The sequence below is a fragment of the Pygocentrus nattereri genome, chromosome 22 (genome assembly GCF_015220715.1).
Source record: "Pygocentrus nattereri isolate fPygNat1 chromosome 22, fPygNat1.pri, whole genome shotgun sequence".
Taxonomy (NCBI): domain Eukaryota; kingdom Metazoa; phylum Chordata; class Actinopteri; order Characiformes; family Serrasalmidae; genus Pygocentrus; species Pygocentrus nattereri.
Genome location: NC_051232.1, coordinates 6,157,144 through 6,171,471, shown reverse-complemented (window position 1 = coordinate 6,171,471; position 14,328 = coordinate 6,157,144). Strand labels below are relative to the sequence as shown.

The following is a 14,328-nucleotide window of genomic DNA, read 5'->3' as shown; positions in this document are numbered from 1 at the left end:
CATCATAAGCGATCATAAAAGAAACTCTTGCACCTTCCTGCTACAAGCTTCGTCCAATTTGGCCTACAGTGAAAAACAAATGTGACACTGTAGAGTGGAAAAGGCTGACCAGGAGGTGCTTGGATGCCTGCCAACGGAGAAAATAATGCACTCAAAGCAATAACTGGGAGAAAAACCAATTTCCCCCAAAATGTCTCTGTCCTTTTCACTCTCACTATCACTGTCCACTATCACTGTCATTCTCAAACTATCACTGTCCTCTTTACTGTCACTGTTCACTAGTACTGTTGTAGTCCATCGTCACTATGCTCTTCACTATCACTGTCCTCTTTACCGTCACTGTTCACTAGTACTGTTGTAGTCCATCGTCACTATGCTCTTCACTATCACTGTCCTCTTTACCGTCACTGTTCACTAGTACTGTTGTAGTCCATCGTCACTATGCTCTTCACTATCACTGTACTCTTCACTGTCACTGTTCACTAGTACTGTTGTAGTCCATCGTCACTACGCTCTTCACAATCACTGTTCACTATCAAAGTCTACTATAACAGTCCTTATCACGGTCACTGTCTACTATCACAGTCCTATTCACGACCACTGTCCACAGGAAGAGTTCACTGTCACAGTGCTTTTCACTGTCACTGTCCCATACGTCATAGTCTTAGTCCACTATTGCTGTCCACTATCATTATCATGGTCTACTGTAACTGTTCTCTGTCACTCTCACTACTATCACTGCCCACTATACCCTTGTAGCTATTGCTGTCAGAGTGCGCTCTCACTGTCCACTATCACTGTCCTCTTTACTATCACTGCCTCATCACTATTACTGTGAGTGGCCGTTATCACTCTCCTCTTTACTATCACTGCCTCGTCACTATTACTGTGAGTGGCCGTTATCACTCTCCTCTTCACTATCACGGCCTCGTCACTATTACTGCCAGTGTCCGCTCTCACTCTCTTCACTTTCACTGCCTCGTCACTATTACTGTCAGTGTCTGCTCTCACTGTCCTCTACTATCACTGTCTCGTGACTATTACTGTGAGTGTCCGCTCTCACTGTCCTCTTCACTTTCACTGCCTCTTCACTATTACTGTCAGTGTCTGCTCTCACTGTCCTCTTTACTATCACTGCCTCGTCACTATTACTGTCAGTGTCCGCTCTCACTCTCCTCTTTACTATCACTGTCTCGTCACTATTACTGTCAGTGTCCGCTCTCACTGTCCTCTTCACTTTCACTGTCTCGTCACTATTACTGTGAGTGTCCGCTCTCACTGTCCTCTTTCCTATCACTGTCTCGTCACTATTACTGCCAGTGTCCGCTCTCACTCTCTTCACTTTCACTGCCTCGTCACTATTACTGTCAGTGTCTGCTCTCACTGTCCTCTTTACTATCACTGTCTCGTGACTATTACTGTGAGTGTCCGCTCTCACTGTCCTCTTCACTTTCACTGCCTCGTCACTATTACTGTCAGTGTCCGCTCTTACTCTCCTCTTTACTATCACTGTCTCGTCACTATTACTGTCAGTGTCCGCTCTCACTGTCCTCTTCACTTTCACTGTCTCGTCACTATTACTGTGAGTGTCCGCTCTCACTGTCCTCTTTCCTATCACTGCCTTGTCACTATTACTGCCAGTGTCCGCTCTCACTGTCCTCTTCACTTTCACTGCTTCGTCACTATTACTGTCAGTGTCCGCTCTCACCGTCCTCTTCACTTTCACTGCTTCGTCACTATTACTGTCAGTGTCTGCTCTCACTGTCTTCTTTACTATCATGGCCTTGTCACTATTACTGTCAGTGTCTGCTCTCACTGTCCTCTTTACTATCACTGTCTCGTGACTATTACTGTGAGTGTCCGCTCTCACTGTCCTCTTCACTTTCACTGCCTCGTCACTATTACTGTCAGTGTCCGCTCTTACTCTCCTCTTTACTATCACTGTCTCGTCACTATTACTGTCAGTGTCCGCTCTCACTGTCCTCTTCACTTTCACTGTCTCGTCACTATTACTGTGAGTGTCCGCTCTCACTGTCCTCTTTCCTATCACTGCCTTGTCACTATTACTGCCAGTGTCCGCTCTCACTGTCCTCTTCACTTTCACTGCTTCGTCACTATTACTGTCAGTGTCCGCTCTCACCGTCCTCTTCACTTTCACTGCTTCGTCACTATTACTGTCAGTGTCTGCTCTCACTGTCTTCTTTACTATCATGGCCTTGTCACTATTACTGTCAGTGTCTGCTCTCACTGTCCTCTTCAATTTCACTGCCTCGTCACTATTACTGTGAGTGTCTGCTCTCACTGTCCTCTTCACTTTCACTGCTTCATCACTATTACTGTCAGTGTCTGCTCTCACTGTCTTCTTTACTATCACTGCCTCGTCACTATTACTGTCAGTGTCTGCTCTCACTGTCCCCTTCACTTTCACTGCCTCGTCACTATTACTATCAGTGTCTGCTCTCACTGTCCTCTTCACTTTCACTGCCTCATCACTATTACTGTCAGTGTCTGCTCTCACTGTCTTCTTTACTATCACTGCCTCGTCACTATTACTGTCAGTGTCTGCTCTCACTGTCCCCTTCACTTTCACTGCCTCGTCACTATTACTGTCAGTGTCTGCTCTCACTGTCCTCTTCACTTTCACTGCCTCATCACTATTACTGTCAGTGTCTGCTCTCACTGTCCTCTTCACTTTCACTGCCTCGTCACTATTACTGTCAGTGTCTGCTCTCACTGTCCTCTTTACTATCACTGCCTCGTCACTATTACTGTGAGTGTCCGCTCTCACTGTCCTCTTCACTTTCACTGCCTCGTCACTATTACCCATCCACCATCCACTTGCTCTCTGACCAGATGAAGGTTCTGATTGTTGGTTTGATTGTAATCCCTTTTACTAAGTAATGAATCTTTCATAAATTGACACTGAAACTGATATTGAAATAAGAAGTACACTGGTAATAATAAAAATTACAATTATTATTAATACCACAACTGCTACTAATAACAATGCATTATGCTGTAATTACATTATTATTATTCTTTTATTACTAGCAGCATTAATAAAGATGATAGAAGTTACTTATACAATAAGTATAAAAATAGTATAAGAACATTTGTACATAATAATAATAATAATAATAATAATAGTATATACTTAATGATTATTACTATATCATTAATATTATTATTAATAATAACCAACAGGGTGAAACAAATAAAGGCAACATGCTTCATCTGTGTATGCATATTTGTGCACGTGGGGTTATGGGCAGTGCGCGTGCCCGTGCTCTCACCTCCTCTTCCTCCTCCTCCTTGTCGTGTCCTCGCGCGCGCAGGGCCGGAAGTAGGCTCAGTGCCCCCCGGTGTCGTGGCTCTGTCGCCCCGCGCGCTCCCCACTGGTACCAAAAGTAAAGCGCCCCCCCCGCCGCCGCCCCGAGGCACGCGCCCGCCCTCAGTCTGCCCCCCAGCCTGCCTCCGCACGCGCTCGCGCTGCCCGTCACTCTGCTCCACAGCGCTCGAGCTCCGCGCAGGGCCGCCATGACTCCGCTGCTGTGGCTGCGCGCGCTCTCGTGCAGCCTCGCGAGACGTGCGCGCTCACGTCGTCAGCAGAGCGCGAGGTTTAAACAGACCGACTGGGAGGAACTGACCGAGGCGGTTCTCCCGGGGTTCTTCAGCAAGGACAGGGGTTCCGTTTAGAACCACGAGCTCTGTATCAGGCTGATGGAAAACGTGTTGCGGTTCTAGATAGAACATTTTTGAAATCCGAGAAGCTGGACGCCGTAACTCTAGCAGAACCCCTTTGGTTCTACCAAGGACCATTTTCAGAAAGGTTCTACGTAGAACCATACACAGCACGTTCTCCGTCCACCCGAAGAACCCGTTCACCGCGCAAAGAGCCGTTAAAGCCTGCAAACGGCTCTATGAGGACTGAAGAACCCGTGAAGAACCCCGGAGTCCGGACGGCGGGAATAAGCCTCACTGACCGGGTTTCCGTCTCAGGTGGTCGTTCAGGGACTCGGAAAGACCCCCTCAGACTTCCGGCTTTGTTCTCAGTTTCAAAACGAGTCGCGCCTTTGAAGACAAACAATAAACAAAACAGCGCGAGACATCAAAGGCCGTCTGATCTCCCAGCGCCGCCGCGGCCTCTAACGGCGCCGATCAACCAACAAACAAACAAACAAACACAAACAAACGCGCCAGGAAATGAAACATAATAAACACAGTAATCAGAACAGAAACGAGCGGCAAACAAACAGCAGCCCGGCCTGTGGGGCGGAGTAAACAGCCCCAGGACACCAACACGCGTCTCAGTAGACTGACATACAGACGAGTAAACAGAATCCTAACAAGAGGAAGAGGCTAAATAATAAACATGTAATTACAATAGTGAATAACAATGTAATAAATAAAGGAGACGAAACCAACCAGAAAACAAATCACTGTATAAACAAAACGACAACAGCAACCAAATGACTCTTAGATGACTAAACAACAGCCCAAACAAACAAATAGTAAATAAGTGTCTTTCAAATGAATGAATGGATGAATGGATGTGTGGACATGCTAGAAAAACAAACCATTGAACGTTCTAAAAGTAAACAAATCAATTAATCAATAGACAGACTGAGAGATAAATAAATAATCAAGCTGATATATGAATAAATAAATACATAAATAAATGGATAAATAAATAAATACACTGATAAATACATAAATAAATATAGATAGATAAATAAATATACGGATAGATTAATAAATAAATAAAGACACTGATAGATAAATAAATCAATATACTGATAGATTAATAAATAAATAAAGACACTGATAGATACATAAATATACTGATAGATAAATAAATAAATATTCTGACAGATAAATAAATACATACACTGATAAATAAATATACTGATAGATAAATAAATAAATATTCTGATAGATACATAAATAAATACACTGATAGATAATTAAATACACTGATAGATAAATAAATATACTGATAAATAAATAAATATTCTGATAGATAAATAAATATTCTGATAGATAAATAAATATACTGATAGATAAATAAATATTCTGATAGATAAATAAATATACTGATAGATTCATAAGTAAATACGTCACATTCTAACAAGTTAAATGGGCTAAATAAAAATTGAATAGCAATAAATAAATAAAGGAAGCTAAAAGTCAATAATTAAATAACAATTCTAAGTAAGCAAAATGTAGAAATTACTCAAATTACTTAAATTACAAAATGAACCGCCTAAACAAACAAACAAACAAATAATAAGTGTTTTTAAATAAATAAGTAAATAAAGAAAGAAATAAATGTGCTAATATGCCAGAGACAACTAATCAATGAATGTGTTCTACATAAGTAAATAAACAGATAGAGACATAAGTAAACAAACAAATAAATAAATAAATATAGACAGACAGACAGACAGACAGACAGACAGACAGACAGATAGATAGATAGACAGATAGATAGATAGCTGCCCTGAGAGTGACCTAAAAGGGCCCATCGGTCAGTTATTACACTTTTCATACGAGCACCTTTTATTCAGTGTTCATGCACAAATACATAATTAGTTCCTAGTTGTTATATTAACCCTTTCAAGCCCAGCTCTTAGTATGATGAGAAAAATGCCGCAGATCTCGCTCTGATTGGTCTAAAGAGATGGAATTTGGTGGACTTATAGCTAAAGTCAGCGTCTAACAAGATCCATTTGGACTTTTTGAAAATATGTCACTTTCATACTTTTATTTACAATCAAACTTGGATATTCAGTGACTAAATGACTGACCCCATTAGCGTCCATATCTGATATCTTGAATGTTTCTTCGGTCTGTGCTGTTGTCCGAGCTTGCCAGAGCACAAATGTATCAAATAGCATGGCTAAAATGACTATTTATATCATCATATTAAATTCATTGATTCATCACCAAAATGAAGAGAAATCCAAATGTGATGGTGGATAAAAGTATCAGAATGAAATGTAAATGGAAATATTCAAATGTCTGCTGATAGAGGCTCGTCTAATGCTCAACTCTGCCAAATTTCATCCCTTTGTACCAGTCAGAACTAATTCTGTGGCACTTTTCCTTCATTCAAGTCCTACTAACTGTAGTTCTTGGACATGAATGGGCTAATATGACATAGTAATCAATAAAGCTCACTTTGTAGCTGTGTGGTTTGATCAATATGTGTTGAGGCAAGTTCAGAGAACATATGGACCAAAGGACATTGTTTGACAGATGGGCATTAATGGGTCAAAGTACTGAATGGAGTGAAACTGCGCTTACAGTCACCATCACAAAACCAGCAGATATGGATCCACTGAAGTACAGAGGACAATCAGAGCAGGTAAAAAGAGGAAAAGTTATGAGAACAACAAAAAGGAAAAAAAGCCTTTAATAGTGCAGCATCAAAGTGTTTCTGTGTTTTTGTGTCAAAGGCTCTTCTTAAGTGCTCTAAACTTTCTCACCTTTGATCTGCCGCCCTTTGATTTCTTTATTGAAGGTGTTTAAAGGGCTTAGAGATGATGAGGGAGGTACAGATGTGCTCTTTAAAGGCTGCACACTTTATTGAACAGCTGGATAAGTATAAACATAACAGCAGCACCTGTAGCTGAGAAATAAAAACACTAAAATAAATGTATAGAAGGGAAACCAGAGGGAAAGAACGGAATATCTCTAAATAGAACTAAATATAGAACTGGATATAAACCTCAATAGAACTGATTTTCCCTAAATAGAATAAATATAGAACTGAATATCAGTAGAATTGAATATAGAACTGAATATTTTAATAGAACTGAATATCTCTAAATAGAACTGAATATAGAAGTGAATATGAACCTGAATAGAGCTGATTATCTGTAAACATAATAAATACAGTACAGAATATCACTAAATAGAATGAATATAGAACAGAATATCTCTGTAGACTTGAATATAGAACCGAACAGAACTGGTTATCTCTAAATAAAATGAATATAGAACTAAATATTCCTCAATAGAACTGAATATAGAACTGAATAGAACTGATCATCTCTACTGATCTCTCTCTCATCTCTCTCTCTAACTCCTCTCTCATCTGTTTCTCTCTCTCTCTCTAACTCCTCTCTCATCTGTTTCTCTCTCTCTCTCTAACTCCTCTCTCATCTGTTTCTCTCTCTCTCTAACTCCTCTCTCTCTCTTTCTAACTCCTCTCTCATCTGTTTCTCTCTTTCTCTCTAACTCCTCTCTCATCTGTTTCTCTCTCTCTCTCTCTAACTCCTCTCTCATCTGTTTTTCTCTCTCTCTCTCTAACTCCTCTCTCATCTGTTTCTCTCTCTCTCTAACTCCTCTCTCTCTCTTTCTAACTCCTCTCTCATCTGTTTCTCTCTTTCTCTCTAACTCCTCTCTCATCTGTTTCTCTCTCTCTCTCTAACTCCTCTCTCATCTGTTTCTCTCTCTCTCTAACTCCTCTCTCTCTCTTTCTAACTCCTCTCTCATCTGTTTCTCTCTTTCTCTCTAACTCCTCTCTCTCTCTTTCTAACTCCTCTCTCATCTGTTTCTCTCTCTCATCTCTCTCTCTTTTTCTCTAACTCCTCTCTCATCTCTCTCTCTTTTTCTCTAACTCCTCTCTCATCTGTTTCTCTCTCTCTCTCTCTCTCTAACTCCTCTCTCATCTGTTTCTCTCTCTCTCTAACTCCTCTCTCATCTGTTTCTCTCTCTCTAACTCCTCTCTCATCTGTTTCTCTCTCTCTCTCTCTCTCTCTCTAACTCCTCTCTCATCTGTTTCTCTCTCTCTAACTCCTCTCTAACTTCTCTCTCATCTGTTTCTCTCTCTCTCTAACTCCTCTCTCATCTGTTTCTCTCTCTCTCTCTAACTCCTCTCTCATTTGTTTCTCTCTCTCTCTCTCTAACTTCTCTCTCATCTGTTTCTCTCTCTCTCTAACTCCTCTCTCATCTGTTTCTCTCTCTCTAACTCCTCTCTCATCTGTTTCTCTCTCTCTAACTCCTCTCTCATCTGTTTCTCTCTCTCTAACTCCTCTCTCATCTGTTTCTCTCTCTCTCTCTCTCTCTCTAACTTCTCTCTCATCTGTTTCTCTCTCTCTAACTCCTCTCTCATCTGTTTCTCTCTCTCTCTCTAACTCCTCTCTCATTTGTTTCTCTCTCTCTCTCTAACTTCTCTCTCATCTGTTTCTCTCTCTCTCTAACTCCTCTCTCATCTGTTTCTCTCTCTCTAACTCCTCTCTCATCTGTTTCTCTCTCTCTAACTTCTCTCTCATCTGTTTCTCTCTCTCTCTAACTCCTCTCTCATCTGTTTCTCTCTCTCTAACTCCTCTCTCATCTGTTTCTCTCTCTCTAACTCCTCTCTCATCTGTTTCTCTCTCTCTAACTCCTCTCTCATCTGTTTCTCTCTCTCTAACTCCTCTCTCATCTGTTTCTCTCTCTCTCTCTAACTCCTCTCTCATCTGTTTCTCTCTCTCTCTCTAACTCCTCTCTCATCTGTTTCTCTCTCTCTCTAACTCCTCTCTCTCTCTTTCTAACTCCTCTCTCATCTGTTTCTCTCTTTCTCTCTAACTCCTCTCTCATCTGTTTCTCTCTCTCTCTCTCTAACTCCTCTCTCATCTGTTTTTCTCTCTCTCTCTCTAACTCCTCTCTCATCTGTTTCTCTCTCTCTCTAACTCCTCTCTCTCTCTTTCTAACTCCTCTCTCATCTGTTTCTCTCTTTCTCTCTAACTCCTCTCTCATCTGTTTCTCTCTCTCTCTCTCTAACTCCTCTCTCATCTGTTTTTCTCTCTCTCTCTCTAACTCCTCTCTCATCTGTTTCTCTCTCTCTCTAACTCCTCTCTCTCTCTTTCTAACTTCTCTCTCATCTGTTTCTCTCTTTCTCTCTAACTCCTCTCTCATCTGTTTCTCTCTCTCTCTCTAACTCCTCTCTCATCTGTTTCTCTCTCTCTCTAACTCCTCTCTCTCTCTTTCTAACTCCTCTCTCATCTGTTTCTCTCTTTCTCTCTAACTCCTCTCTCTCTCTTTCTAACTCCTCTCTCATCTGTTTCTCTCTCTCATCTCTCTCTCTTTTTCTCTAACTCCTCTCTCATCTCTCTCTCTTTTTCTCTAACTCCTCTCTCATCTGTTTCTCTCTCTCTCTCTCTCTCTAACTCCTCTCTCATCTGTTTCTCTCTCTCTCTAACTCCTCTCTCATCTGTTTCTCTCTCTCTAACTCCTCTCTCATCTGTTTCTCTCTCTCTCTCTCTCTCTCTAACTCCTCTCTCATCTGTTTCTCTCTCTCTAACTCCTCTCTAACTTCTCTCTCATCTGTTTCTCTCTCTCTCTAACTCCTCTCTCATCTGTTTCTCTCTCTCTCTCTAACTCCTCTCTCATTTGTTTCTCTCTCTCTCTCTCTAACTTCTCTCTCATCTGTTTCTCTCTCTCTCTAACTCCTCTCTCATCTGTTTCTCTCTCTCTAACTCCTCTCTCATCTGTTTCTCTCTCTCTAACTCCTCTCTCATCTGTTTCTCTCTCTCTAACTCCTCTCTCATCTGTTTCTCTCTCTCTCTCTCTAACTTCTCTCTCATCTGTTTCTCTCTCTCTCTCTAACTCCTCTCTCATTTGTTTCTCTCTCTCTCTCTCTAACTTCTCTCTCATCTGTTTCTCTCTCTCTCTAACTCCTCTCTCATCTGTTTCTCTCTCTCTAACTCCTCTCTCATCTGTTTCTCTCTCTCTAACTTCTCTCTCATCTGTTTCTCTCTCTCTCTAACTCCTCTCTCATCTGTTTCTCTCTCTCTAACTCCTCTCTCATCTGTTTCTCTCTCTCTAACTCCTCTCTCATCTGTTTCTCTCTCTCTAACTCCTCTCTCATCTGTTTCTCTCTCTCTAACTCCTCTCTCATCTGTTTCTCTCTCTCTCTCTCTCTCTCTCTAACTTCTCTCTCATCTGTTTCTCTCTCTAACTCCTCTCTCATCTGTTTCTCTCTCTCTCTCTAACTCCTCTCTCATTTGTTTCTCTCTCTCTCTCTAACTTCTCTCTCATCTGTTTCTCTCTCTCTCTAACTCCTCTCTCATCTGTTTCTCTCTCTCTAACTCCTCTCTCATCTGTTTCTCTCTCTCTAACTTCTCTCTCATCTGTTTCTCTCTCTCTAACTCCTCTCTCATCTGTTTCTCTCTCTCTCTCTAACTCCTCTCTCATTTGTTTCTCTCTCTCTCTCTAACTTCTCTCTCATCTGTTTCTCTCTCTCTCTAACTCCTCTCTCATCTGTTTCGCTCTCTCTCTAACTCCTCTCTCTTTCTCTCTCTCTCTCTCTCTCTCTCTCTCTCTCTCTCTCTCTCTCTCTCTCTCTCTCTCTCTCTCTAAGCTCCTCCTCCCTCTCTTTTCCTCTTCCTTAGCTTCCACCTGCCTCCTTTTCGCCCCCCACACTTACTCCACTGACAGCGGTGCTTACGCGCGCACGTCGCGAGCCCAAGCCTACAATAAACAACAACAACAACAACAACAGCAGCAGCAGCAGCTCTGCACTATAAACGCCTCTAAATCCGCCCGTTCCGTTTATTATTTTTATATCTTCATCATTTTCTCCCACCTTTGGTCTCGCGCCGCTCCTCTCTGTTTACTTTAGCTCCACTCTAAGCTCTCGCGAGCTGGAGATGAGACCAAACAAATCATCATCAAAGGAGGCGCGAAGGGGGATCAAACGGAGTTAATGGTTCTAAAAAAAGAAAAGAAAAAAGACGACGCAACAGAAAGAAAGAACAGAGGGATCTGCCTGCAAAGCAGCTCATTTGCATACGTCAAGAGGACATTTACATATGGACCCTACTTAAGCGCGAGAGGAGCCCCCAGCAGCCTTCAGAGGCGCACGAGCAGCGCTGCCGGACACAGCTCAGCGAGAGCGCGAGGCACACGGGTCCTGCTAGCCCCTCGGCACGCGCTAACTCCACTCCACTCCGGTTATTTCGCTTTAATCCTCCTCCTTCTCCTCCTCCTCGCGCCGCAGCGGTGATGGGAGCGGTGGGTTTCCCGCAGGTGCACGGCGTCCAGGGTCTCGCGCCCAGCGGCGCGCACTTCGCGCTCGCGCAGCACCAGCAGCAGCAGCTGGTGTCAGCGGAGCGGCTCTCGCGCAGCGCCGCCCCTGACCTCGCGCTGCTGAAGGGCGCGCTGCGGCGCAGACAGCTTTACTGCAGGACCGGACACCATCTGCAGATCCTGCCGGACGGGACAGTGCAGGGCACGAGACAGGACCACAGCAGGTTCGGTAAGAAGGACCCTCAGTATTATCACTAATATCACCATTATCATTATTATTATCATTATTATTATTATTATTAGTAGTAGTAGTCTTAGTAGTAGTAGTAGTGGTGTCAGTAGTGCTAGTGGTGGTGGCAGTAGTGGTAGTGGTGGTGGCAGTGGTGGTAGTGGTGGTGGCAGTAGTGGTAGTAGTGGTAGTGGTAGTGGCAGTAGTGGCAGTAGTGGTAGTGGTGATGGTGATGGTGGCAGCCATACAGTAGCAGATACTTTCACTTGATCTATTATTATTATTATTATTATTATTATCATAGATTGTAATAATAGTAGTATTAACCATAGTAGTAGCTTTCACATGATCCATCTTATATTAGAAGGAACATATTAGCGTTATTATTAGTAACATTAGTACTAATATTAGCAATAGTATTAAGTATTAGCCTTAGTAGTAATAATACTACAACTCTTGATTGTATAGTGTGTCAAATGTTTATACAAGATCTTCTGTAAGATGGAAATTATTATTGGTGTTATTATCAGCAGTGGTTGCAGCTTTCGTTTGACCTATCATATACAAAATGCGAATTATTAATATAATTATCATTAGTATTAGTATTAATATTAGTATTAGTAGTAGCAGTAGTGCGGCTCTACATGTAATAGTCCACGTGTTCTTCAGTTACCTATGTTTGGACTGTCTTATGCAAGACTGATCCTTATCATCATCATCATCATCATTATTACTATTATTATTATTATTATAATTATAAGTAGTAGTAGTAGTAGTAGTAGTAGGGTTCATATTGGGATAAAAAACATAACTACTGTTGTTGTTATTATTATTAATAGTGGTGGTAATAGTGTTAGTAGTGATTATATATGCTTATTACATTTAATATGGAAATGATTAATGACAGTATTAGTATTATTATTGGTGCCGAAATTGCTATATAGTTATTATTAATATGAGGTCACAAGGTCGTTATTTTGCAATCGCTTTAATTGGTGTCATTTTGCTGCACATGACCAGAAAACTAACCAACTGCTTCTCTTTTTTCACACCTGCAGGCATCCTGGAGTTCATCAGCCTCGCCGTAGGCTTGGTCAGCATCCGTGGTGTGGACAGCGGCCTATACTTGGGCATGGACAGCAAAGGGCAGCTCTATGGCTCGGTAAGTTTTCTCCAGCTCCGGCTCCTATTGCTGAATCTCAGCTACCCTCCCAACCCACCCCACCCCCCCACACTACCACCACCCCCAACCCCTCCCACCGGCAGCTGGCAGGGTGCCAGGCAACCCATCAGGATAATATGGCTATTACTTTGATTCATTACTTAATTGAGCTTTCGTCAAGCTGCAATACGGTGTAATTACCTGCAACGGCCAGCAGGGGGCGGGCAGCATAAGAATACATTGATACAGTGCTTTGTGTCTTGCTAGTTTGCTAATCTCTTCTCTGTTTATTTTCTTTTTCGCAGGAGAAGCTGACGGCTGAGTGCGTCTTCCGGGAGCAGTTTGAGGAAAACTGGTACAACACTTACGCGTCCAACCTCTACAAGCACGGAGAGCGAGGGCCGCACTACTTCGTCGCGCTCAACAAAGACGGGACGTCAAGGGATGGCACCCGATCTCGGAGACACCAGCGCTTCACACACTTCCTGCCCCGGCCGGTGGATCCGGAGCGGGTGCCCGAGCTTTACAAGGAGGTTCTGGGCCACAGCTGACGCAAAATCCGCTGACCGGACCTACGCACGTAACAGCGCTTCTGCTTCTAGGGCCCTACATGGTCGCTCCAGGAGAAGGGAGTGTGTTGAGGCTTGAGACCCTCCAGGAAATACCCCTCACTTACTTTTGGGGGGGGCCAAAGGCAGGAGCAGGAAGAGGTGTAACTTGGGACCACTGAGGGCTTAACATCAAATTTAAAGAACACCAGGTTGACCAATGGATAACTTGATTGGCAGGGATCGGCAAGGTGAAGCTTCCTCAGAAAGGACAGTGGACCCAGGAATGCTCCGGTTCTTGGACGTGGTGGAGCTTTGGCATTGAGAAAAAGACCCACCGGTCAGAGACTGAACTGATACCGAAAGCTTCTGAAGGAATTCCGTGCGACGTTCTTCTGACGTTCTTCTGCTCAAACACTGGCAACGAACAAACAAACAGAGACTAAACTTCCAAACCTTTCATTTTTTAGCCCATAATTTATGCTTAAAAACCCAAACATATATTTATTTTATATATTTATTTATTTTGATAGTATATTTTTACAGCAATATATGAGATCGTGAGGGATTTATTTTCTACCGCTATAGACAATGAGCTATGATATGACAGCACTACTGAAGAACGTATTTTAATATGGGATTGTTTTCATGTCCACACACATGCTCGTTCATCCATGCTTTTCTTGTCCTTATGTCACGAAGCAAGGTCTTCACAGAATGTTCTGCAGTTCATTTGGGAATTAAACAATTCGATAAAGGATTTCTCATGGTTCTGTCTCTCCTTTCTTCAGCACAGAAGGTCACTGGTCAGAGGTGAAAGGCTATTGAACATCTGATTAGAGAGGAAAGGACGCTTGACATTAAGTAAGGAGGACAGGTTTATACGTCCATTTGCTTAACTGGTTACAAACTGAAACCCATTTATGTCGAACAAATTAGGCTTAAAATCAAAGCGAGAGGTTTTATAGGTTTAGTCATTACTTTCATTTATTTACAGGAGAAAAAAAAACATTTTACTGGGACAAGGAATTTAGTCCCCACAAAGGTTTATACACAAATGTGTCTATAAAACAGGAAAATTCCAGAGGTTGTACTTTTTGCTGGGGAACAAAAACGTAGGTTTTGTAAATTTTGCAAAATGTAATTAAATGCGAACCAAAAAAAGTTTAGTTATTGCAAACGTGTAAAATTCAGTACTTTAGGTTTTATTCAACCCAAATCAAAACTTTGAATGAACGATTCTTTCAGGAGTGGAAGTTTTGATGTGAATAAAACTAGTTCAGCTACTTGTTATTCCACGAAGTCATTTTTTAGGTCGAGCTGATGAGCCAGTTTTACTTTTTTTTTTTCTCATAAAAAAAGAGAAAACTTCA

The 14,328-nt window shown here is 42.1% G+C and overlaps 2 protein-coding genes across 2 annotated transcripts in view; one reads left to right on the top strand and one right to left on the bottom strand.

The window, feature by feature from the left end:
- micu3a (mitochondrial calcium uptake family, member 3a) overlaps positions 1-3,539 on the bottom strand; it is a 60,924-nt gene extending 57,385 nt beyond the window's left edge. The window contains exon 1 of the mRNA XM_017685053.2: positions 3,294-3,539. Coding sequence (XP_017540542.1) covers positions 3,294-3,539 — 246 coding nt within the window. The remainder of the gene's footprint in view (positions 1-3,293) is intronic.
- A 7,120-nt stretch (positions 3,540-10,659) lies between these two features.
- On the top strand, positions 10,660-13,715 carry fgf20a (fibroblast growth factor 20a). The gene is made up of 3 exons (XM_017685054.2): positions 10,660-11,245; positions 12,304-12,407; positions 12,713-13,715. Exons 1-3 carry the CDS (start codon positions 10,993-10,995, stop codon positions 12,956-12,958), a joined length of 603 nt encoding a protein of 200 aa, XP_017540543.1. The 5' UTR covers positions 10,660-10,992; the 3' UTR covers positions 12,959-13,715.
- Positions 13,716-14,328: the final 613 nt, after the last annotated feature.